At 40.9% G+C, this 26,732-nt stretch overlaps 1 protein-coding gene and 1 non-coding gene across 4 annotated transcripts in view; one reads left to right on the top strand and one right to left on the bottom strand.

Annotated features, from left to right (window-relative positions):
* Positions 1 to 26,732, top strand: part of LOC102511835 (S-adenosyl-L-methionine-dependent tRNA 4-demethylwyosine synthase TYW1) — a 165,759-nt gene that overhangs the window by 55,609 nt on the left and 83,418 nt on the right. For all 3 annotated transcript variants that reach the window (XM_032460330.1, XM_006189466.3, XM_032460331.1), the window contains 2 exons: positions 7,610 to 7,787; positions 11,604 to 11,739. In XM_032460330.1, the coding sequence (XP_032316221.1) occupies positions 7,610 to 7,787; positions 11,604 to 11,739 (314 nt within the window). The remainder of the gene's footprint in view (positions 1 to 7,609; positions 7,788 to 11,603; positions 11,740 to 26,732) is intronic.
* On the bottom strand, positions 20,278 to 20,350 carry TRNAA-CGC. Its single transcript has one exon. It is a non-coding gene; the product is annotated as a tRNA-Ala (tRNA).

Genomic DNA, 26,732 nt, shown 5'->3' with positions numbered 1-26,732 from the left:
TGAACACTCTGTGAGGAATGTCCTCGGTGCTGAAGGTGCAAAGGTGAAAAAGACATCACTGGTTTCTAAATGTTTTTATGTAGAGTTTTAGCTGGAAGTGAAGTAAAGCAAAAAATAAAGGGTGTCCAACAGATGGTTCTCATGAACGAGGTACGCTGAAGTACACATCCTAAAGGAATGTGGGGGAGTTGGGGAAGACAACACCACCTGCTAATTGTTTTCTGAAGCTTATTTATGAAAAAACCCTCCGAGTGGAAGTGGCTATATCAAAGATAGACTTCTATGTGGCTTTCATCCAGGAGGGGTTCTCAGGAACTTTGGCCTTTGACCAGGAACTGTGTTGTTATTGAGAAGAAAGAAGAAAATGTTTTATGTCTGATTGGTGCAGTCTTTAGAAATAGGAATACTCATATTTGTCAATTATACCATGATAAGAAAACAGACATAAGAAAGTATTCAGAATAAAGGTTCATTATTAACCAATTTTCTCTGTCTCCCCCTCTCCCCCCAAAAAAGAAAGAAATAGGGAAACTCTATGTTGAACCCTATATCACTTTTATTTCTGGATTATTCAGCTTATTGGTAAAAATTCTGGAATCTGAAGTTTCTGCTTTGGCATCTGTCAGTGAGATAAGGTGTCCTTCCTGGTTAACACAATGACTGCAGTGGTTGTTCAGGGTCAGGAAGCTCTTCAGGATGAGAGGAGCATCAGAAAACTGGCTTAAAAAACCCCCAAACAAAACAGAGTTTAGTTGTGAAATGGATAAGGTTTAGGGAAAACATGAACAGACTCTGTGTGAGAGAAACAGACACACAGTGGGAATTAACCTTATAGACCTTCGACTGAAGTGTCGTGTCTGCCGTTCTGGGGCTGTCGTCCTGCTCCAGGACTCCTTTCCGTTAGGAACTGAGAGGATGTCTCATTTTCTGGCACATTTCTTTGAGGACGGTGAAGGAGAGAGAGCATGGGGTTGAGGCCCTGGGGCCTCATTTTGGGGGGGAGCATTGTGATCACCTCTGACAGTGGCCATGAGATAACAGCATACTTTTTGAAGGTTTTACACATTCTCAGCACCATACTTTTGAGAAAATTAGGATAATTTTAAAATCATTATTTTTAATGCTTTTTTTTGTTTGTTTGTTTGTCTTGCTTTTTGTTTGTTTTGTTGTTGTCTAATGGGGCAGGTTTGGTTGTAGCTTTCAGAGAAGATGGCAGTTGATCTCTTTGCTTTTAAGTTTCCCTCCTCCTTCCCTGGCTGCTGCTTGGCAGTGTCCTTTGCTGGTCTCTCTTTCTTTCCCCAGATACGTGAGTGTCTAGGTCTCAGTCTGTGTCCTCTTGTCTAACTATCCTATTTCCTTGGTAATCTGATTCGGCCCCTGCAGTGAATTACCATCCATTTGGTAAAATGTTTATTTCCACCCAGACCTTTTTCCCAGAATCCAAACCTGAACATTGGACACACATTCAGATCTCTAACCTACATATCACACTTTACACGTCTAAAATAGAACACATGGTATCTATCACCCCTCTCTGCTACCCCAATACCTGTTACCCCATGTTACCCACAAGGCTTTTGTGGTCTCAGTTGATGGCGACTGTTGCTGAGGTCAAAAACTTTGTAGAAAAAGTATATATATATATAAAACTGAATCAGTATGCCATACACCAGAAACTAACTTTGCCAGTAACATCAATAGTCAATTAAGGTGTGTTTTATATTCTTACAATAAAGTAAGCTAGAGAAAAGAAAATATTATTAAGAAAATTATAAGGAAGAGAAAATACTTTTACAGTGCTGTACTGTATTTATCGATACCATAAGTTTATGTCATCTGTTTACAAGATTAATTGTACTCATGTCAATATTGTCTTATATGATACAAAACACTGTAGATGTCCTACACACTACTAACACTCGGCATCAAAAATAGAAAGATAGTGTGAAAAGGAAATTCATATTTACCTCCAGGTATGACGATTCATACACTGATAATGAAGAAGCAGCAATACGATTGCTTTATGTAGCTGATTGTAGTCAATACCATTGCTTCACAGTAACCCAGCCTACACACTAATGAATGGTTGTAAAACTTTTGTGGCATATAATGTTACAGTCATATTCATAATACAGTACTGGAAACATTGTTTTGTTTTTTTTTTTTTTAAAAAAACCGCTTACCTGTGATGTTAGGCTAATATGCAGTTTCTCCAATTAGATTGAGAGGCATACTGTAAGGTACTGGGAATCTTTGAAAGCAAAGTTATAAAACAATAAGAAAAGTAACACATTGTTAATTTTATATTAGATGTCACTCACCTTAAGCCTGTGTAAGGATATGCTGTCCTCTTCAACACAAGTCTTGCATGCGATGTCCTGCTGTGACGAGTACTTAGGTGATGATGATGATGACACAATAACTTCTCATACAGTTCTTGCTGGGCGGTTATTAGATTTTTCACATGAAATGCACACATACACAGCAGATACGGTTATTAATGGTATGACGTGGTGGGTATTTACTATTCATTAAGTGGAAGTAAAGCATCATAAAGGTCTCCATCCTTGTCATGTTCCCGCTGAGTAGGTGGAGGGGAGAAGGAGGGGAGGGTGGACCTTGCGGTCTCCTGGTGGCAGAGATGGAAGAGGTGGAGGAGTGGAGGGAGAGGCAGGGGAGACAGGCACACTCCGTGTAACTTCGTGGAAATACACAGTCATTTCCATCTTACTGTTTTGCTTTTTCATTCCTCTAAAGTGTTTCTATACAGTATCAATCCTTCCACCGTTTGCTTTAGTTTCAGCGCCCATATCATGGAAGGAACCATGTCGTGAAAGAAGGTCAAAAGCAGTCTTGAGTAATCACAACCCTTCTGCCAGATTGTCTAGTGTCAGTTTTTCTGGCGTTGCTTCTTCTGTGTCTTCTTCCTCATCATCTGGCACTGGTTGAGGAAGCACTCATCTCCACCAAGTCGTCTTCTGTTAACTCCTCTGCGTGGTGTCTGTTAGCTCTTGAAGTTCTCCAAGATCTATGTCTTGAAACCCTTCAACACCCCCCCCACCCAACTTCTTTCTTCCTTCCTTCCTTCCTTCCTTCCTTCCTTCCTTCCTTCCTTCCTTCTTTCCTTTCTTTCTTTCTTTTTTCTTTCTCTCTTTCTCTCTTTCCTTCCTTCCTCTTCCTCTCTACCTCCCTCATTTCCTTTCTTCTTCTTCTCCTTCATTTTTTTTTTAAACCTGTATCCACAATCTCTCTCATGATTTCCTTGGTTGGCTCTGTCATAAATCTGAAGTCATGCACAACAGCTGAACACAATTCCTGCAGCCACGTTGTTCACACGTTTCTCTAGAACAATGATGGCATCTTCAGTGCTGTAATCCTTCCAGACTTTCACAGTGTTCTCTCTGTCAGGATCCGACCATCCTTTCCATGGAATACCATGTGTAATGAGCCTTAAAGTTCCTTCTGACCCTCTGATTTAGAGGCTGAATTAAAGACATTGTGTTTGGGGGCTGGTGGACCACTTCAGTGCCTTTAGTGTTGAACTCATGGGGTCTCGGTGACCAGGGGCATAGCCTGATAGCAAAAGAACTTTAAAAGACAGTTCCTTACTGGCAAGGTATGTCCTGACTTCAGGCACAAAGCATCGATGGAACCAGTCTAGAAAAAGTGTCCTCATTGTCCAGGCCTTCTTGGACAACCTAAAGACTGGCAGCTGGTGTTTATCTTTCCCTTCAAGGCTCAGGGGTTAGCAGGTTTATAGAGAAGGGCCGTCCTGATCATTTACCGGGCAGCATTTGCACAGAACAGTAGAGTTAGCCTGTCCCTTTCTGCCTTAAGTCCTGGTGCTCGCTTCTTTTCCGTACTAATAGATGTCCTCTGATGCTCCGCACCTCCCCCCCCCCCAAGAATAGGGCACCTCTGACTACATTAAAAACCTGTTCAGGAAGATATCCTTTCTCCTCAATGATTTTCTTAATGGCATCTGAGGACTCATTTGCTGCCTCTTGGGTGGCTGAGGCTGCTTCTTTTGTTATCTTGACATGTTAAAAACCAAACCTCTTTCTAAAAATCATCAAACCATCCTTTACTGGCGTTGGATTCTCCAGCTTTAGCTCCTTCAGCTTCCTTTGGCCTTAAGTTGTCATATAATGACTTTGCTTTGTCTCCAATCGTATGTCTGTAGGTACACCTTTCCTCTAGCAATCGTGCACCCACAGAAAAGCTGCATTTTCAATACGAGATAAACACATATTTCACAAATAGCACGAGCTTTTCAGGCCTGCTGGCATAGCTGCAGTGACAGCTGCATGAATTTCCTTTCTTTTTCTTTCCTTTTTTTTTTTTTTTTAAATGGTCCTTATGCTGGATTCATTTATCTTGAAGTGGCAGGCAACCGCAGCCACAGCCCTCAATCTGTGGTACCTATCAACGAATTCAGCTTCTTCTTGTAATGTCATGACTTTTCTCTGCTTCTTGGGAGCACTTCCAGCATCGATAGCGGCACATCGTACGGGTCCCCTGGTGTTATTCAGGGTTTATGGTATTGCACTAAACACGATGAAAACTGTGAGAGAACCGCAAGAGATCACTTTTCACTGCAATTTACAATTTACTGGAGAGACGAGCTGCTTATGTGGAGATGATTAGCGTCACACAGCATTTTAAGCGGGCTCTCAACACTTGCACTCAGTGCAGGAGCTGTGAAATTACTACTGTGGTACGGGAGGTGCTACAGTTAATTTTGTGCGGTTATGATTTAATGCTATGTCTTTACATTTGCTTACATTTCTCTGGACTGCGGATGGTGCCATGTATGGCCTGTGTTTGTGTGCGTAAGTTTTGATACATTTTAAGTTTTTAATAATTTATGTATATTCTATGGTAGTAAGTGATAAAAGACTAGTATCTGCATATGTTTTATGCATTCATGACATACCTAACTTTTCCTTCATTTTTCTGGATAGTTCTAAGCCATAGGGTGCATCTGTGAGATTTTTCAAATTGTCGAAAATCTTCCCAAATTTTTCTTATAAAAAATTCTCATATAACTGGACCTTGTTGCTCATGGGTCAGTTGTATGTTGAATTGAATGGAATTGCCATTTTATTTGAAACAATTAATTGAATTTCTATTTCAACTCATGAAATAATGATTATTATAAAAATCTTTGCAGCTAACATTTTTTGAATGCTTATGTGCTGGGCCTGGTAGCAGACTAGTTATTTCATGTGGCTTATTTCATTGAATTCTTGTAATAGTGTGCATGTGTGGTGTGAACTCCCCATCTTGTAGATCAGGGAATGGGTATAGAGATGGGGAGTGACTTGACGAAGGACACAGACCAGCCTAGTAATAGAGCCAGAATTTGAACCTGGTGCGTCTGACTTCCAGTGGTTAGGGCTTAGCCAGTGCTCAGTTACTCTGCTTTCTGAGTTTTACGTTAATTTTGCAATTCCGATAAAGTCTGCCCTTCTACTCATCTCACAGAGGGATTAAAGTTAATGATTTTTTTTTTTTTACAAAAAGGAAATTTTATACTTAAATGCTGAGTTGTCTTGGCAACACAGTGAGTTAAAGATCAAGTTTTATTTAAAACCTTGATTCACTTGAGTTAAGATCTTAGATTTCAATAACTTAAAAAATTATTCTTCCCGAAATACTGACATGAAATACATTCCTAGAATTGCAGTTAGTCATCAGAGAAGATAAAACCTGCCTTTTTAGATTGCTCTGATTTTAGCCTCTATTATGTTGGTTTGATGTCTGGGGTATTTACTTACACTTGCTTATTTCCAAGTAGATTGTATGTGTGTGTGTGAGAGAGAGAGAGAGAGGGAGGGAGGGAGGGGAGGGATAGAAGGAGGGAGGGAGAGAAATAAAGTCATTTCCTAGAAACTAAGGCACAAGCAAGCAGTGAAAGCTAACTTTATTTTCTCCAGGTTTGTTGTTGTTGCTCTTAAGATGATAGTGGCTGAGATATAATCACTTTAAGAAACCCAGATAAAAGCGATGATAAAAACAAATCCTTAATGAATGTTTTTTGGGTGTGCATGGCACTCTTCTAAAGCCTTTCCATGCATTATCTTATTTAACTCTAACGAACATTCTTTGAGGTAAGTACTGCTCACACTTCACTACACTTCAGAGAAGGCTAATAACTGACTGAGAGGGAATTTGAACATGCTTCCCACCACCTTCTCCATGAAGAATCTGTGTCCTTGAGAGAATATTTTCTATCCTAAAGAACCTGGAGATAATGGATAGAAATATCTGCAGTAAAGGAAATATATTTTTACTTGCCTTTTTATGCTCTTTCCAAGTCTTTCAGAGTCTGGGGTAGGTTGGAGGACTCTTGTGAGCTTTCCACGCTGAGTCGGGAGCAAGGCTTCTCAACCTGTCCTTTACACGGGAGTCACATGGGGAGCATTTAAAGAATGCTGACGTCTCAGCCTCATCCCCAGAGACCGCGGTTTAATTGGCCTGGGGCACTGCCTGGACATTGGGATTTTTTAAAGTTCTTTGGGTAATTCCAGCATCTAAGTGGGGCCGAGAACCAGCGGGGTGTACCAGTGGTTTCCCATGCTTGTCTGTGCATTGGAATCGCCTGGGGGGAGCGTCAAACTCCTGATGCCTGTGCTGCTCCCCAGAGATGGCGACTTCATCGCTCTGAGCTGCGGCCGGGCGTTTGGAACGTTGAGGCTTCCCAGGCGATTGCAGGGTTCTTCCAAGTCCGGGGACCTCTGGTTTCCGCAGTGGGTTTTGATCTTGGCTGCACATTAGAATCACCTGGGGAACTTTCACAGCTCCCATCACCCCGGCGTGCAGCCACTCCAGTTAAACAGAGTCTTTGTCAGGGACCCAGGCAGCAGTGTTTGTCCAGACTCTCCAGGTGATTCCAATCTGAAGCCAATGGCGAGACCTGCGGGTTTCTTCTTTTTTCTCTTTTGAGCCAACTACATTCAGTTTACTCAATTCAGAATACTTGAGGAACTGAGGGGGAAATGATTAGTATGGGAGAGGCTTTTCCTTATGTAGCTGTACTGAGTTCGTTTTCTTACACCAGCATTGAAGAATGCAGAGCTAAGCAAGTTATGGAAAGTAATCCGTTCTGTATTCCAAATAATTAGCTGACAAAGTTTTGCCTGCTTGTATTGATGTAGCTTAATTAGTATTAAAACCGGGGATGAGCTTGCTGATTTAATAATTTTAGGGGTTTTTTTTTCCTGATGTAATAATTCTAGAGGTTTTTTTTTTAGTTTACTTTTTGCTTGTTTGTTTGGTTTTGCTTTTGTTTGTTTGATTTTTTGAGGGCGAGTTATTAAGGTTTATTTATTTATTTATGTTTAGAGGAGGTACTGGGGATTGAACCCAGGACCTCATGCTTGCTATAAGCATGTGCTCTACCACTTGAGCTATACTTTCCCCTTGAGTTTTTTTTTTTTTTTTCCTCCTCTGGCTCCTATTTTATATTATTTGACTGGTATCAAAAATGACTGCCTTCTAAAATCAGAGAACGGTTAAGAAAAATTTAAAACACTTTGAGAAGAATAAAAGTGATGTCCTCTCCCTGTGTCTGACTGAGCTTGCTCCTGTCCACCGTGTTCCCCAGGTGTACCAGGTGTCAAGGAAGAACGCTTTGAGGAAGGAATGACAGTGAAGCACTGTGCGTTGTCTCTTGTGGGAGAACCCATCATGTACCCAGAAATCAACAGGTTTTTGAAGCTACTCCACGAGTGTAGAATCTCCAGCTTCCTGGTCACAAATGCACAATTTCCTGTGGAGATCAGGTGGGTAGTCCAGCTTGTTGAGATAATGCTGCTTGAATCTGTGCTTGACTGAAGTAAAAGGAAAACATTTTTAAAAAGTCAGTCTGTAAATTTTGCACAGGGTCACCATTCCTTTTATTTTTACATCTTTGTTATGTTTAAAATCCTTGACTTTTCAAAAATGACTCATGAGAGTGAAGTTGGGATAGAGTGGTACTGGGATACATACACACACCCAGAGAAAAGTCTGTCCCAAATTTAAGGCATGCAGTCGTCCCTCATATCTGCAGATACCAAGATCCACCGATGCTCAAGTCCCTTTTCTAAAATGGTACAATATTTGCGTATAACCTATGCACATCCTCTCGTACACTCTAAGTCATGTCTGGATTACTCAGAATACCTGATACAATGTAAACACTATGTACATAGCTGCTGGCACATGGCAAACTCAAGATCTGAATTTGAATTCAAGAACTGAATCTTCTAGGAGTGGTGTGTAGTAAAACGATGACCAGAGAGGAGGACTCATTGTTGATAATACAAGGTATTCCTTGTGAATGCTGTCATGGATTGAGGAAAATGATAGAGAATTAAAGAAAATACATACTTGACAGTGATCCAGGAGAAAATGGAAAGAGAAATGCTTCTTTAGGTTCAGGTAATTTTGTTTTATTTCTGTGAATTAGGAGGAGTCTAGGTACCAGTTGTCTCTGGTGTCCTAGTTTCTTTCAGAAAAACAAGGTTATAGATTGACTAATAGACCACAGAGGTCATGGATTTTGGAAGTTGCCCCTAACGTTTATAGTGCTAATTCTACACAGCAAGTCAGCTCATTCACTTCAGCTAGTAGGCGAACCTCTTGCAACTGTTCTTATTGTTGAACATACACGAGGGAGTAATGATGTTCTCTGGGTGGTCAGTTGTGTGCTTTTTTTTTTAAATAAAAAAAATTTCTTTTCTAAATTACTGCAGTATCTAACCCATACTCTGGTACCTTTTGAAGAAAATCCTGACTTTGCCAACTGGTCTTTCCTTGACCCACATGCAAGCATTGCATTCGGGCTGGTGGCCTTTACAAGATATTTAACTTTTCTTTAAGGGGCTCTCAGTCTCCCCTGTGGCTCCAGAGCATATGGCTCTTTGCTGACAGTTCTCCCACCGAAGGGAGTTTTCACAGTGAGGGTCCTGGAGGATTTATGGATGACAGGAGCAAACACCTCAGGCAAACAAGAAAGCTGTTACACTCTTGATGGCTTTCTGTTTTTGTTTTGTCAACACAGAGGCTAATGAATAAGACTGGCAAGAATGCATAGGACACTTCGTGTTAATGACAGAGCTGATGGTGGCTGAGCGACGAAAGCCCTTTCCCGTGAGGAAAGCCCTCTCAGCCCCACCGAAGCGAGTGCTTGTGTAACGGCGTTTTTGACGGGTGTACAGCTGATACACCGTAGCATGCGTCAGTTATCTTTCCCTGTAACCACTCGCCTTAGAACTGAGCCACTCAAACTAACAGCCGTTTACTTCGCTCATAATTCTGCATATCGGCTGGGAAGCCTTTTCATCTAGACTGGCTTCACTGGCCTTCATGTTGTTCATGTGTCTAGGCAGTTGGTGGACCCGCTGGGCTGGCTGGTTTATGATGATAGCCTTGCCTGGGACAATGGGGCCTCTATTCTTGCAGCCTCTTCACCTCTGGCTCATCTCTAGTTGGTCACGTGGTGGCAGGGTCTCAAAGAGCAGCAAGAAAGGATAAACAATGATGCACAGGCATCGTTCAAGCCTCCACTGGTGACACATTTGCTCACTTCCCCTTGGCCAAAGCAAGTCACATGGCCAAGCTTGGCATCAGTGAGGGGACACTCAAAAGCTACAGAGCAAGGGGACTTGGGTACAGGGAGGGGGAGAATTTATGGCTCTGTTTGTTGTCTACCATATACCACCACTCTTCCTCTGCTCCCTGGCAAAAGATCTGGAAAACTCCTTGGTTATAGCACCTCAGACATTTAGTACTGACAAAAATTCCTTATTGCTACTGTCAGTGCCCAGGGCTTCCTATTTTTGCAAATGATGGAGGTTTGCAAAACAACTATGGCCTTTGGAGTTTACCATTCATAATCTTAAGTAGTCAGGAGGCGTAGTGAGAAGGGCAGCCAGTGCCCATTTTGCGCCGGGCAGCTTTATGACCAAGTCCTGTAAGTATCGGACAGTGATGGCCAGCAGTAGCCATCTTCTTAATGAAGATCTTTTTTATTTTTGTAAAACATAAAGTCCAGGTAATGTAGCTCATCTGTGATTAAAAAGGGCCCCCAGCACAAGGGTGGGGAGGCGGAGCGCTGCCCTTGCAGGGTGCTCGTGTTTTGCGTTCTCAGTAATTGATGACCTTTTCTCAGTAGTGACGCATTATTGAACCTTTAAGGATTCTCTTTATATGTCGTTATTGGAGAGGGATTAAAGCAATGAGAGCCTGCCAGTGTTTTAATCATTTTTTCCTAACTTTGGTCAGAGCTTCTCTTGCTTTGAACAACTTTGGGCTCAGGCCCTTCTCATAATTTCGTATGTCATGAAGCCAGATCGGTACAAGCATTTGCCTGGGCTACATTCCCTAAGAAGTTCTGTCAGCTGAAGTCAGCAGTAGCCGCTGAAATGTGGCTTTAAGTGTCGACCTGTTTGGCTGGATGAAAAGAAAGAGACTTCCTGTCCTTCAAGGTCTTCCACTCAAGGACTGATAAGGCGGATTCTGATAGATGTAAAAAGCACATAAGCCACTTAGATGGTGAGTTTTATGGCATGTGAATTATGTGTCAGTTTTTAAAAATGCGTGACTTTGAAACAAAAAAATGGATAAATAACACTCTAGGGGTAAACACAAATTGTGAAATAGTTACAGAAAATTAACAGTGGGAGGATTTGGTCAGAGGATTATTAAGGGGGGCTTCTTTCTAGTTGGAAGTTTATTGAAGAGAGTGAATTATGAGACCCATTTGATGGGGGAACAGAGGGGCTTTGGGGAAAGTACAATCTGGGCTTAAAACAACCAGCAGGGAGTCGGGGAGATGATGACCCTGAGAACTGAGAGGAGTGGAGAATGAGTGGTTCTCCCGGATACGGGTGAAGAAGGCAAAGGACAGTAAGAGTCTGCACCGGGCGTTCTTCCTGTGGGCGGCGCTCTTTTCTAAGTGTTTCGCTGCTCTTGTTCTAGCTCTGCATTGGCTTAAGGCTCCTGCAATCGGTCATGGTTTGCCCACACAAGGCATGGCTTAAGCCCACTCCTGCTCTCAGAGGCGTAGGTGAAGTGTTGGTGTCGCTGTGCACCCTGCAGAGAAGACTGGAGCTCTCTGGGTTGTTCCTGTTCCTTAGAAAACTTTGATGGTGGGAAGTGGACCCTCCGCGCAGACCCCGTGTCAGTCTCAAATGGCAGAGCTGATGGGGTGACTCTGGTCTGAGAGCCCCCGCTAACTGTGCCGAGCTGATGGGGCCAGGCCTAGAGCTTGGTCTTGTTCTGTTTATTTTCCACTGAAACCAAGTGTTTGAAGAGGGGCCGATTTTAAGAAATTGAATGTTTTCAGCTTATTAGGGATGGTGTCCAGTCATTTTAAAAAATAACCGGCTGACATCCCATTCTGTCATGTTAAAATCATTTTCTCAATCTTCTGGGAGAAGTAGAAGCCTCTAGACCCAGTGAAATGTTTAATCACCACGTCTGTTACAGATTGTAAGTTCAACGTCATGGAAAGCCTGACTTAGGTATAATTTCCTTTTTCTGTTGTTGTTGTTGTTGTTGTTGTTGTTATTGTTGTTTGTGTGTGTGTGTGTTTAAACATCTAAATCACCAAGGAACCTCAAACCAGTTACCCAGCTATATGTCAGCGTGGATGCCAGCACCAAAGAGAGCCTGAAGAAAATTGACCGCCCGCTCTTCAAGGACTTCTGGCAAAGATTCCTCGACAGTTTAAAAGCCTTGGCAGCAAAGGTAAGAATTATGACATCTTTAAAAGAAGAAAAAAAAAAGAGTAAAGAGAGATTTTTTTTTCTTTAAAAAAAAAAAAGACTAAAATCTTCAATAGTTTTTAGACTTCCACTTTTATTATTCAATAAATATTTACTGAGTTCCCCTCAAGTTTGTAGCACTCGCCTTGTATGTATTGTATATCCTTCAAGTGTTTAGGGAGAGAGAGACACACTCCCAAAGCTAATTAATAAAACCCGGTTGACGAGCAGAACACAGCAGCCCTAGAGGAAGTGTCAGCACGTAGTATATGTTTAAATATGAAGTCAGTTTTCCTGAATTTCTAGAACCAAATTTCCTACCCAGTAGAGAACTCAACTCCAGAATGTCCAGATTTAAAGTCTTTTCTTTTTTTTTTTTAAACATTTTTTATTGATTTATAATCATTTTACAATGTGTCAAATTCCAGTGTTCAGCACAATTTTTCAGTCATTCATGGACATATACACACTCATTGTCACATTTTTTTCTCTGTGAGTTATCATAACATTTTGTGTATATGTCCCTGTGCTATACAGTGTAATCTTGTTTATCTATTCTACAATTTTGAAATCCCAGGCTATCCCTTCCCACCCTCCACCCCCCGGTAACCACAAGTCTGTATTCTCTGTCTGTGAGTCTATTTCTGTCCTGTACTTACGCTTTGTTTTTGTTTGTTTGTTTTTGTTTTTTAGATTCCACACATGAGCGATCTCATATGGTATTTTTCTTTCTCTTTCTGGCTTACTTCACTTAGAATGACATTCTCCAGGAGCATCCATGTTGCTGCAAATAGCATTATGTTGTCGGTTTTTATAGCTGAGTAGTATTCCATTGTATAAATATACCACATCTTCTTTATCCAGTCACCTGTTGATGGACATTTAGGCTGTTTCCATGTTTTGGCTATTGTAAATAGTGCTGCTATGAACATTGGGGTGCAGGTGTCATCCTGAAGTAGATTTCCTTCTGCATACAAGCCCAGGAGTGGGATTCCTGGGTCATATGGTAAGTCTATTCCTAGTCTTTTGAGGAATCTCCACCTTGTTTTCCATAGTGGCTGCACCAAACTGCATTCCCACCAGCAGTGTAGGAGGGTTCCCCTTTCTCCACAGCCTCTCCAGCATTTGTCATTTGTGGATTTTTGAATGACGGCCATTCTAACTGGTGTGAGGTGATACCTCATTGTAGTTTTGATTTGCATTTCTCTGATAATTAGTGATATTGAGCATTTTTTCATGTGCTTTTTGATCATTTGTATGTCTTCCTTGGAGAATTGCTTGTTTAGGTCTTCTGCCCATTTTTGGATTGGGTTGTTTATTTTTTTCTTGTTGAGTCGTATGAGCTGCTTATATATTCTGGAGATCAAGCCTTTGTTGGTTTCACTTGCAAAAATTTTCTCCCATTCCGTAGGTTTTCTTCTTGTTTTATTTCTGGTTTCCTTTGCTGTGCAGAAGCTTGTAAGTTTCGTTAGGTCCCATTTGTTTATTCTTGCTTTTATTTCTTCTAGGAGAAAATTTTTGAAATGTATGTCAGATAATGTTTTGCCTATGTTTTCCTCTAGGAGGTTTATTGTATCTTGTCTTATGTTTAAGTCTTTAATCCATTTTGAGTTGATTTTTGTATATGGTGTAAGGGAGTGTTCTAGCTTCATTGTTTTACATGCTGCTGTCCAGTTTTCCCAACACCATTTGCTGAAGAGACTGTCTTTATTCCATTGTATATTCTTGCCTCCTTTGTCAAAGATGAGTTGACCAAAAGTTTGTGGGTTCATTTCTGGGCTCTCTGTTCTGTTCCATTGGTCTATATGTCTGTTTTGGTACCAATACCATGCTGTCTTGATGACTGTAGCTCTATAGTATTGTCTGAAGTCTGGGAGAGTTATTCCTCCAGCCTCTTTCTTTCTCTTCAGTAATGCTTTGGCAATTCTAGGTCTTTGATGGTTCCATATAAATTTTATTATGATTTGTTCTAGTTCTGTGAAATATGTCCTGGGTAATTGGATAGGGATTACATTAAATCTGTAGATTGCCTTGGGCAGTGTGACCATTTTAACAATATTGATTCTTCCAATCCAAGAGCATGGAATATCTTTCCATTTTTTAAAGTCTTCTTTAAATTCCTCCATCAATAGTTTATAGTTTTCTGTGTATAATTCTTTCACCTCCTTGATTAGATTTATTCCCAGATATTTTATTAGTTTGGGTGCTATTTTAAAGGGGATTGTTTCCTTACTTTCTTCTTCTGTTGATTTATCGTTAGTGTAAAGAAATGCAACTGATTTTTGAACGTTAATTTTGTAACCTGCTACCTTGCTGAATTCTTCGATCAGCTCTAGTAGCTTTTGTGTGGACCTTTTAGGGTTTTCTATATATAGTAACATGTCATCAGCATATAATGACACTTTTACCTCTTCTTTTCCAATTTGGATCCCTTTTATTTCTTTCTCTTGCCTGACTGCTGTGGCTAGGACTTCCAGGACTATGTTGAATAGGAGTGGTGATAGTGGGCATCCTTGTCTTGTCCCAGATTTTAGTGGGAAGCTTTTGAGTTTTTCACCGTTGAGTACTATGCTGGCTGTAGGTTTGTCATATATAGCTTTTATTATGTTGAGATATGTTCCCTCTATACCCACTTTGGCGAGAGTTTTTATCATAAATGGGTGTTGAATTTTATCAAATGCTTTTTCTGCATCGATTGAGATGATCATGTGGTTTTTGTCCTTTCTCTTGTTGATGTGATGTATTACACTGATTGATTTGCGTATGTTGAACCAGCCTTGTGTCCCTGGGATGAACCCCACTTGGTCATGATGTATAATCTTTTTTATGTGTTGTTGGATTCTATTTGCTAAAATTTTGGTGAGGATTTTGGCGTCTATGTTCATCAGTGATATTGGCCTATAATTCTCTTTTTTGTAGTGTCTTTGCCTGGTTTTGGTATCAGGGTGATGGTGGCTTCATAAAATGAGTTTGGGAGTATTCCCTCCTTTTCAATCGTCTGGAAGAGTTTGAGAAGGACTGGTATGAGTTCTTCTTTGTATGTTTGGTAGAATTCCCCGGTGAAGCCGTCCGGTCCTGGACTTTTATTTGTAGGGAGGTTTTTAATTGCTATTTCTATTTCCTTTCTAGTGATCGGATTGTTCAAGTGTTCAGATTCTTCTTGATTCAGTTTTGGTGGACAGTATGTTTCCAGAAACTTGTCCATCTCCTCTAGGTTATCCAGTTTGGTTCCATATAGTTTTTCATGATATTCTCGTATGATATTCTGTATTTCTATTTTGTTTGTTGTAATTTCTCCATTTTCCTTTCTTATTTTGCTAATTTGTGCTCTCTCTTTTTTCTTCTTTGTGAGTTTGACCAGAGGTTTGTCGATTTTATTTACTTTTTCAAAAAACCAGCTTTTGGTTTGGTTGATTTTTTCTATGGTCTTGTTAATCTGTATTGTATTTAATTCCCCTCTGATCTTTACTATTTCCTTCCTTCTGCTGCTTTTTGGGGCTTTTTGTTCTTCTTTTTCTAATTCATTCAGGTGGTGGGTTAAATTGTTTCTTTGAGATTGTTCTTCTTTTTTGAGGAAGGCCTGTATCGCTATAAACTTCCCTCTTAGCACTGCCTTTGCTGTGTCCCATAGGTTTTGAGTGGTTGTGCTTTCATTATCATTTGTCTCAAGGTATTTTTTAATTTCAGCTTTGATTTCCTCATTGATCCATTGTTTTTTCAATAACATATTGTTTAATCTCCATGCTTTCCTTTTTTTCTCCTTTGTTTCTCTGTTGTTGATTTCCAGTTTCATGGCATAGTGGTCAGTAAAGGTGCTTGAGATAATTTCTGTCTTCTTAAAATTGTTGAGGTTTCTTTTGTGCCCAAGTACATGATCGATCCTAGAAAATGTTCCATGTGCACTTGAAAAGAATGTATATCCTATTTTTGGGGGGTGTAATGCTCTGAAAATACCCACCAAATCTAGTTTTTCTATTGTAGTATTTAATTTCTCTGTTCCCTTGTTTATTTTCTGTGTGGAAGATCTGTCTAGTGATGTTAATGCAGTGTTAAAATCTCCAACTATGATTGTATTCCCATCAATTTAAAGTCTTTTCTTGCAAACATTTGCCCCTTTCTTAAGTCTTCCTGTTCTTTTGGACCCAAAGCAACCTTCCGGTTCTTCTTTTGCATTAGCCCCAATGTCAGGAGCTGTGTTTCCTGTTGGTTCTGCCCCTTTTCTTCTCTTGTAGCCATTTCCCCCTTTCTGTTCTCTTGGCTTCTGCCCTGCCATTCCTCATGCTCCAGCCAAACCTAACTGATACTGAGAATCATGATAAGAGCTTAAAACATTATGGTTTCCTACTCCTAGTGGGATTTGAGAATCTGCGTTTTAAACATCGTGGGCGACTTTGGCTGAGCAGCCAGGTATGGGAGTCAGTGGCTTTCCCTCCCCGCTTTGCCTGGCACATGCTTTGGCTCTCCTTCCCCATCGCCGTCTGGCAACTGTGGACATTTCCAGACTCGCTGTTCACCGTGTTCCCCGGGACTGCTGTACATCCCTGCCTGTCTGGCCATTTCTGCAAGTGTGCCGGCACTTCTTCCAAGTCCTTGGTTACCTCCTCACAGCCTGGACTGTCTTTTCTTTCCTTTTCCTTGACTTGTAGAAATGCTATGCAAACTTCCAGTCTCAGCTTCATCATTACCTCTACTGTGAAGCCTTTTCCAGTTCCAAATCACTGCCCCTTTCTCCCTTCCCAGGTTTTGTGTCTGTAAATACACTTTATTTCCTCTGTTTTATCCTAGCTTCTCTCTCCCCAACTGGATTCCTTACTCATGTCTGAATTCTGTCTAACACAGCACATTTTTATGGTATTTGATTAAGAGAATGAATGAGTAAAGACTTCACCAGAGCTCTGTAGCGGTAAGATGTACTGTGTATGTTTTCTTGACTTCTCAGCTGATTACATACCTCCCCCAGCGCTACCCCGACTTTATGCTTGAGAAGCTAAATCATTGCCTTTTTTGGTGGTTAACATTGACTTCATTGAAGACATGCATTGTAGGCATTGGTTTCTGATCTGTCTTGGATTGTTATGAAGCTAGCAAGTCAGATGCTTCTTGGGTCCTAAATCCCCTTTGTCTCTAGGCTTCACCTTCAGCTGTGTCATCTTCACCTGCTGCTGAGACAGGAGATGCACAGCATAAAAATCCAAGTGGCTTTAGGTGGAAGTAAACAGCAGAAGCCGGCGGTATCTCACACACACGAGATTGTTATCTAGGCCATCTTCTGAGTCAGAGTGTGGAAGGTGAGAAGTCAGCATTAGCAGAGTGGCTTAATAGCTTCTTTTTTCCCTTTTGGCCAAAATTTCCCACAAAATGGATTCTTATCTTGAAGGTATAAGCCTGTGGATGTCCAATTCAATTGTGAGTATTCTGGGTTGACCCATTGATAGTAATGCAGTAACTTAAAGTTCTGCAGTGTTTTCTAACCAGTGAGCTCCCTGCATGCAGCTGCATTATTGTGTCCACAGAACTCTAGCTGGAAACATTTCCTTGGGCTATTTGAACTTTCTGCCCGCAGATGAGGGCAGTTGCTTTGTAAGCATTTTGTAGCCATTAGCTTATGTTTCTCACTCTTGTATTGTTTATGTTGTCATTTAAGAAAGATCTGTGGCAGGAAACTGCTGTCAAAATTAAAAGTTTTCTGCAAATTACCTCAAGCTATGCTATTTCCTTGTGAATATCTGGCATTACTGGCACAGGAAATGCTATCAAGAAAGGGCTGTTTAATGCTAGAAAATAAAGCACTTATGCTGCAAATGTACTTCGTAGCTAGGGCCAGATATGTGATTGCTATAATCGTGTCACTTGAGTTTTTAAATACGAATGTTGAAATTAGAAGTGCTATTTGAGATTTTTTAATTAGAACATCCATACTGTTATCTTCTGTTACTTGTTTCAGCTTTTAGTATAACTGAGCAAGGAAAGATATTTGAAGAGAAAGAATTGCTTAAACTTTATGAACCAAAGAAATTTGATTTTTCACAAACTTTTCAGCCTGTTTATGAGCTAGTGCCACCCAGAGGAGAAGAAAGTAGCATTTTCTGGTTTTTTTTTTTTAAACTCTTGGCAAGTATAATATTTACGTTTGAAGATTTTTGTCCTTTGCCAAAGTGTTCCTTTTCAAATATGAGGGGAGAAATATATTGGTACTTGAGTATGTGGGACTAAAAGGCATTTCTATCCAGATAACACAGCATGAAAGGTGTTAACTTCAGTTGCTGTAATTGACAGCTGCTTGTCAAATAGTCCTTTTTTAAAAAAAAAAAGAGAGAGAGAGAGAGAAATCCATCTTGTACAAGATGGCACTGCCTACCTTTAACAGGAGACTTTTATCAGCAGTGTGACCAGATGTGTTGGTACGTTATTGTGCCAGGTTGAAGATCCAGTAGGAAATTGAAGTAATGAATCCTTTTCCATGTTTGAGTGGTAATACTGATATTCTTGAAACCTCACGTTTGAAAGACAAGAATAACCCCCGCATTACACATTCTTGGATATTAAAGGTGACCATGAGTCCTCTTTCTTTGGACGGGAGCAGGTGCTGACCTGATGTTATTGGAGTAACTTTGTTCCACTGTTAAGAAAGGTCATTGTACATTAATGAGGTAGATCTGTATCTAATATTTAAATAAACCAATGTATCCCTGTGGCCCACAACCAGCAGATTTTAAAAAACAAATATTTAACATTTGACGTTATATCTCTGATTATAAATATACTACATGTCAATTATAGAAATTTGGGGAAAGTAAAGAGAAATTTAATGGAGCAAGGAAAGAAGTTAATTCCAGGACCTTGAAACTTCTACTTCTGACATTTTCAAGTAGTACTTCTATTTCATCCTTTGGGGAAGGGGGGTGTGTTTTATTTTGCATATAGAATTCAATTTTATATGTTGCTTTTTGTTGTTGTTAACACCGGGTCATAAACATTTTCTCATGTTATTAAAATTGCTCTATGATCTTCAGATTAAAGACAGCCTGGTTTTTCATCAGTAACAGTGTGAGACAATAGAAAATATATATAAATATTGGCCTCTGCCCCCAGTTCCTGGCCCAGAGCTCCTAAAACCCTTGTGATTTCCTTACTGATCAGAGGATTAGGAGCATCTTTCATTCTATAAGGCAACTCTGAGTGGGCTCCTGGATGACTGCTGCATGGGGGCTGGTCACCAGAGAAACTAAGCCGTACCTAGAAGATTGGAATTTTCAGCCCCTCACACACACCTGTCTAGAGAGAGGAGGGGGCTGGAAATGGAGGTGATAATTGATCTTGCCTGTCAGAGGAAGCCTCTATAAAAATCCCTCTAGGGGTTTGGGGAGCTTCCAAGTTGGTGAACACATCTACATTTCAGGAGGGTGATGCGCCCCAGCTCCATGGGGACAAAGGCTCCTGTGCTTGGAGCCCTCCCAAGATCCTCGCCTTACGTATTTGCTCATCTGGTTGTTCACCCGTGTGCCTTAATAAACTGGTAAACGTTAAGTGCTTTCCTGAGATTTGTGAGCTGCTCCAGCAAATTAATTGAACCTGAGGAAGGAGTTATGGGAACCTTTGATTTGGAGCCCATCAGTCAGAAGCACAGGTGACAGCCTGGCCTTGGGATTGGCATCTCAAGTAGTGTGTGGTGTCAGAATTGAGTTCAATTCAGCTGATATTGCAGAGAATTGCTTGCTGGGGGAAAATCCTGCATACATCTGGTGACCAGAAGCGTCAGAAGTGAGCGTTGTATGTGGCTGGTAAAGCAGACACATGGGAGGAAAGACTGGGGTTTTCTCTGCCTGCTCGTCGGCCTGGGTCGCGGTCTGGCCAGAGTGTGTTCCGATGGGCTTCTTCACACCGCGGGGGCCTGGCTGTAAATCAGCTTCCTGTCCTGAGCCCGCACGAGAGGGGGCTTTGTTGCAACATGCATCTTTTACTTTTTAACATTTCTAAAGTCAGATGCAGCCAGCGGTGGCATGTCATATTTAATTGGTAGCATTATTACTTTCATAAAGGAGAGACATAAAATAACGGTGCATAAAATAATTGTGTGTCTTACAATCTAGAGCATCTTAGAGTCAGTGAAATAGCATCATCTTCTTCCCTCCCTCCCTTTTCGGGTGAGCTAATCTCCCCTCCGTCATTCTTACTAATGCCCCTGCTGATTGACCTGTTCTGTTTATTTCCGCCTCTCATCACTGATGCCAGAGTCTGCTCTCGAGCCCTGGCCCATCTGGCCGTAGCCTGGGTATCTGTTTCTGATTGTTATCTTAAGCTTTATCCTGCCCTTCACCTTCATCTAACCTGTGTGAGCCCCTCCGTAGGCTTGGATCTCCCTGGGTGTCGATTCCATCCAGCCTGGATTTACTGCCCTTTCCCCCTCCTCTGCTTGGCTAAGAGGATATTTTGGCTTTAGCCACTTTTTAAAAACATTTTTTATTTATTTTTTATTCTTTTTGGTGGGGGAGGTAATTAGGTTTTTATTTAGTTATTTTAATGGAGGGACTGGGGATTGAACCCAGGACCTCGTGCATGCGAGGCATGAACTCCACCACTGAGCTATACCCTCCTCTCTGGCTTTAGTCACTTCTGAATTCAGACCAAGACCACTGTGCTTGGTCTCTCCAGCAGTGTTTTCCAGAGCCAGTGTCTGCAAACTGGTTGGCTCCCCGCCGTCCCAGGAAGTTTCCTAGTAGACAGGTTTTCTCCAGATGTGGCTTCTGCCTGAGCTTGTCAGGGAAACACGAATGTGTTGCCTCTTGGATTCATGTCAAGGCATCGGGTGATGTCTAGTAGATAATTGGTTGTAAAATGGGATTGTATGTATTTTTACGACTGTACTTAAAAAAATAGATCATGAACAACTGTGTCAACTTCTGTCACCATAGATTAATTTTGTCTATTCTAGAACTTTCATATTTATTTTTGTTTTGACTTTTTTTTTTTTTTTTTTGCTCAGTATCATGTTTGAGATTTCTCCATGGTGTTATATGTAACAGTGCATTCATTTTTCCTGCTGTATAGTATATGACTATACAACAAATTATTTAATGTTCCTACCATGGAAGACTCGGAAGAAAAACAGAGCCTTCCTCCCTGGGTCCACTGGAGGAGCTGGAAACCCAGGGGAGACCCCTCTGTGTGGTGCCACCCTGGCCTGGGGAAGGGGCGGTGTGGTCTTACAGGCAGCCCCTCCTCTTCCCTCCCAGTGCAGTCTGTCCGGGCCCCGGTGGTGCGGGAGGGCCTTCAGCCTCAGCCCCGTGTTTGAGAATTCTCACTGAGAATAGTGCTTGATTGTTCTTCTTGTGAGAGGGGGTGAAGTCAGGAAGCACCTGTGCCCCCATCTTGGTGATGTCACTCTCACATTAATTTTTATATGCGGTAGAAGGTAGCAGGGTTGGGGGTAATTTTAAATTTTGAAATCTGGTAGTCTAAGTTCTTCCAGGTTTTTCCTTCAAGATCTAGTCGTCTTTGTCTGTGTGAATTCTGCCTCTAGTGACACGCTTCAGAAGTCCTCACCGACTCCTTCTGGCCTATAAAAATATTTATGTATATTTTCCTATTCTTTCATCCGATGGACATAATCTCTTAAATTATAAACTGTCTTTTGTTTCACATGGGAAGAAAATGGTTTTGGATTTAATCATTATAATAATGTGTAATTTAAAGTGCTACCTGATGAACTGTGAAGACTGTGACAGTGGTCTTTATAATTTGATGAAATGTAGGTTGATATACAATATAGCAATATAATAAAGTGAGGTCAGCATGCAAAACTTAAAATGATTGATTGCTGAAACGAGTTTATCTTAGTGATTGGAAAAAATTTCAAGTTTTCCCGTTTTATTTTCCTAAAGATCTTTTGGTTGAGAGTTGGTTGGTTCAAGCGAAATCCTTCCTCCACCACTTTCTAGAAAGAAACGTGCTAGAACCGACGGTTCTCCTAGGCAAGGCCTCCGCCTTCCTGCTCTCTTGCCCTTCACTCCTTATTTGTGGTTACCGTCTTCTAAGACGCAGACTTTTTCTTCATTCTTTTCTAAGGGGAGAATTATAGAACATTCCTAACTGACCTTTTCAAAGACTATGTTTGATGGTCTTACCTAACAGGAGATGGTGAAGAGCTCTTTGCTGTTCCCACTGGGTGAAATGCTCCCAAACCCATAAAAAAGGGGTTCAAACTGAGTAGGAGTGGGAGGGAGTCAGCGCTGTGTTGCCGGTTTAAGTAAGGCCTCTGGGAGGATTTGCTGGGTGACTTAATCTATCTACATGGCTGAACATCACCTTCCCCACTGGATAGATTTGTATGTCTGGAGGTCTGAATGGAGACCTTAAAAGAAAATCCTTGAGGCGGCCCTATGGGAGGAATCCTCAAAGCTCGCCCCGCACCAGCATGCAGTCAGAAGGGCCTTTTATCCCCCGCGTACTGTGGTGCCGAGTAAGTGCTCCTCTAAAGAGGCATCACAGCCGCTGCTGGAAAGGACCTTGTCTTAGCAGCAGAGAGAGGTCCACACTCTCACCCCAGGCACCTCTTCCTCTTGATCGCAGAGTATTGAGAATCACACTTAGACCAAGAGACCCGGGAGACAGCTGCTGATCTGGAACAGGCCTTGTGCTCTTACTGAGTGGCTGAAGTGGCTTTCTCAGAAGGGCGCTGGGCAGCGGCCTCCCTGGCTGAGGGCTTGCTCTGCCAGCGCTGCCTGTCACAGAGAAGAGTAGGGTGTTCCGGGCCGGCCTCTGCACTGGCACCCTGTTCTCTGGAGCGTTGGCTTTCGTGAGGCTTGGTTTCTAGAGCATGTGTAGCCTTCTAAACCTGAGAGAGTGGCAAATAAAATCCCGTGTCATCTTCTAGGCCAGGGCATGGTCATTCCCTTCAATACCCTTCTGTGTTTGTGTGTCCTGGATTCTGCAGGCCTCCTGGTTTGGGCTCCCCTCAACCAGCTGTGGCTCACTCTTCATACGGACCCTCGGAAATGTACAGTATTTAGCCAAGACATCCGTGTGGTGCCCAACAGGGGATGGAACCTTCTGGGCAGTCAAGGATGTCCAGTGATTTTGGAGAATCTCTAGGTACTGCTGGCAGATCATCCTACATCCATCCGCACATTGGTAGACCTTCTAAAGCAAGGGCTTTGTCTGGTCTCCAGCTATCGAGTCTCATTTTAAAGTGATCAAGGAAGTTGGGGAAGGATAGGGTCAGTGCTTGTGGTTGTCCTTAGCCAGAATCAAAAGCCATGAGAGTATAGAAATGGTGACTCAATGACAGGGTACTACTCTGACCAGCTCAGTCAGATACCCTGGCAGGTGTGATCTACACGCAGCTGGCTCTGTTTGGGGGTGCTCTCCAGTGGGCCAGTGCTGTAGCACATGTTCACGGTGGTAAAAGGTGGAAGAGGTTATTCGTTGGACAGTTGGCTGTTCTTGCTATGGTGAACCCTGTTCAGGGTCTGATCCTGATTCTCAGCATCGATAATACTACTAAGACAGTAGGGAAGATAAACACATGGCCTACCGCACTCTTGTGACAGCATTCTGACTGAAGAGCCTGGCTCCAGGGCCACGCTGCCTGTGTTTGAATACTGGGTCCACCTTGTGGAGCTTTGTGATCTCGGGCAGCATCCCTGTGCTTCAGTTCCTTCATCTGTAAAATGGGGATGAAGAGCACTCACCTCATAGCATTTGAGGATTAAATGACTTACGGAAAGTGCTTCCTGGAACAGCCTGTAGAACAGGGTAAGGTAATAAATGATAACTTATTTATAACTCTCCAAAACGGTTTAATGAAAATTTATACTCTATTTATAATCTATATACCATGACTTTATATGTCCTGAGTTTTAAAAATACATATTCTTTTAAATAAAAATTACTCAGTGAAAACACTGACCTACATTTATATTTATCTTGGATATGTACATTTTAAAGCATTCTGAGTTTACCTGGTCTCTCTGCTTCGAATGTTTATTCTCAAGACCAGAAATGACTTTTTTTTTTTTAAAACTCTGTAACTCTTTCTAGGCAGGAAAAATTCAGTGCAAGAGGGAGGCTCTGAAAAGAGTTTTGATACAAGTATCTGCAGTATGTAATCTTCCCTGCTGCTTTACTTTGTATGCATTTATAGATCCTTTTTTATCTCAAATTTTTAAATGGAACATATATTTGTAATACTTGAAGCAAGTATAGATAGACACATACGTACACAAATGTGTATACAGATGTATGCTCAGATGTATGGCATCTCTGTTTTATTTACATATATAAAGTATACCTACATATATTTTACAGTATCTACAATAAAAAGTGTAAGTCCCAGAACATTAGAAACAGTAATGGTTACCATATGATAACGAAAGTTTTTTTCCCTCTTAGGATTATATTTTTTGTGAATCATCATTTTACTTCATGATCTATTAATGTGACAGGAAAAAGATCTTTTGCTTTCTGCCTTCAGACTTTGTAAGAATACTAAGAGTCAAGCCTCTTGTTTCTTTGAATTTTTCTCAGTTATGTAATGGTGTGTTTTGGGCTAGGTATAGTTCTGAAAAAAAGTTTTAAATTAACTTTTAAAATAAAGCTAATAAAGTGAATATAGTTAGTACTAAATTTAAAAAGTAGTAAAGTATTTTAAACTTAATAAAAATGCTGCTGCCAGTCATTAAGAAAAGACCAATAAAACAACAGAAAAATAAGCCAAAGGTACAGACCCTTAATGGAAAATGAAATACAGGTGGCCTTTAAATATAGATTAAAAAAAATCAGTGAGGAAACAAGTACTCTCATACACCTCTGGTGAGAACGTAAATTGGTACAGTCTCATCTTTGTTTATGCTGTCTATTAAAAAAAAAAGTGAGTATGCCTTTTGACTGAGCGATTCGTATCGAGTAATCTATCCTGAGACATAGTTCCATCCACATAAAGTAAAATATATACAAGCTTATTCATTGCAATATTATTTATAATAGCAAAAGTTTGGAAGCAAACTAAATATCAGTAGAGAACCAATTAAGTAAATTATGATACATCCAGACATTTGAATTCTTTTTGACTTGAGCGTCTGGAGGTGGAGAGAGATCCTTGGTTGTTGCCCTCTTTGTGCCTTTTCAGAGTGTTATTTTTTAAAAGGATAACCATCAGAAGCAGGCCCCAAGAAGGTAATTTTTTTCTAGGGAAAACAATTGTAAGAACTGTTTTATGTTCTTCTTCTTCTTTCTAGTATTAAGTCACTACCAAAGCTTGAGTTAAGGTAGAGGAGGAGGTATAGAAACTGAAAAGCCGCTAGCAGAGAGCGGAGATGCGATGGAAGTCAGGCCACGGCGGTTAGAAGTGGGTATGTTAATTGTCTCATGTACAGACATTTTCATCTTGAGCTCTTATTTCATCAACATTACATATTTTTGTTTTTCCTAAATATTCTAACCAACACATAATTTCTCAAGACTTACACTAGTAATTAGTCATCTTAAATGTGTTATTTGATCACATTTGATACCATGTTTCTAAGAATCATTGACTTTTCTTTCATACTCCATCTCCAGTTGTTTTTTGTTTGTTTGTCTTTCATCCTTTAGAAGCTTTCAGGCAGTGGTAGTTTTTGTAGTTAGTGTTTAGTGAAAGCATTTGGCCAGAACCTCATGGGGGTCTTTCCAGTGCCAGAAAGCGAGTGAAGGGGAGGTAGGTGGCTCCACCGTGGCAGCACTGTACCAGCTCTGTGACGTTGGCTAAACTACTGAACTCTGTAAAAGCCTTTGCTTCCTCACCAGTTAAGCGGGATTAAAGTGGTTCCTAGTCCTCCAGATTGTGTTGTGGGGTTAAATAATGTAACACAAGTAAATAGAATAATTTTTGGTTACCCATGATTCTCACCACTGTGGAGGCTTTGTTCTTACTGCATTCATTTAAGCCAGCTCTTACTTCGAGCTAACTATGTTTTGAGTCCTGTGCTAGGTCCTGTCCAGACAGAATTACAGCTAGGATGTGGTCCGAGCCCTGGAGGAATTGCGGTCTCCCGGGGACACATGCAGGCAGACCCCGCTTCACTGTACTTCACTTTTCTGCAGATACTGTGTTTTTTCCAAATTGAAGGTTTGTGGCCACCCTGTGTTGAGCAAATCTATCAGCACCATTTTCCCAACAGCAGTTGCTCACTTCGTGTTTCTGTGTCACATCTTGGGAATTCTAGCAGTATTTGATACTTTTTCATTACTACTGTATTTGTTAGGAAGATTTGTGATCAGTGATCTTTGATGTTACTACTACAGCTGGCTGAAGGCCCCGATGATGATTAGCATTTTTAGCAATAAAGTATTTTTTAATTAAAGGATGTACGTTTTTTTCAACACGATGCTATGGCACACTCAATCGACTATAGTACAGTGTAAACATAACTTTTGTCTGCACTGAGAAACCAAAAACTTCACGTGACTCGCTTTACTGTGATTCTCGCTTTACTGCGGTGGTCTGGAAGTAAGCCTACAGTATCTGAGGTCTGCCTGTAGACAAATAAACAGTTCCAGCACATGGTGACAAGTGCTGGGGTGGGAGTACGTACAAGGTAAGGAGAGACACAGGGCTCAGAGTTGGGAAGGAGGTTTCTCAACCGTGGTTAAAAAACGAAAGCAGATCTATACTATGCAAAAAATGAGAGAGGTCTAGCTATCCATAGATCAGTAGTGCCTAACACACAACAGAGTTTTTTTTAAAAAGTCTGTCAAAATAATTCTGTGGTTCTGAAAACATTCGATTAGTCATTTGAAGCTGAAAATGTGTACTAATTACTTTTTTGACCTAAAAACTATACTGAACAAAAACACTCATAATAGTTTTATAACTATGAGGTCGTGGGTGATATTTTAACATGTTTTCCAGTTTTTATTAAAAATATACAAAATATAAGAGAGGAACAATTTATATTTTATCTTTAAAATTTGCTATAATTTTATATTGATCATTAAGAT

The sequence above is a fragment of the Camelus ferus genome, chromosome 18 (assembly GCF_009834535.1).
Source record: "Camelus ferus isolate YT-003-E chromosome 18, BCGSAC_Cfer_1.0, whole genome shotgun sequence".
In the NCBI taxonomy this organism is placed as follows: Eukaryota; Metazoa; Chordata; class Mammalia; order Artiodactyla; family Camelidae; genus Camelus; species Camelus ferus.
Note: the sequence above shows the minus strand (reverse complement) of the source record. Positions and strands in the feature narration are given on the sequence as shown.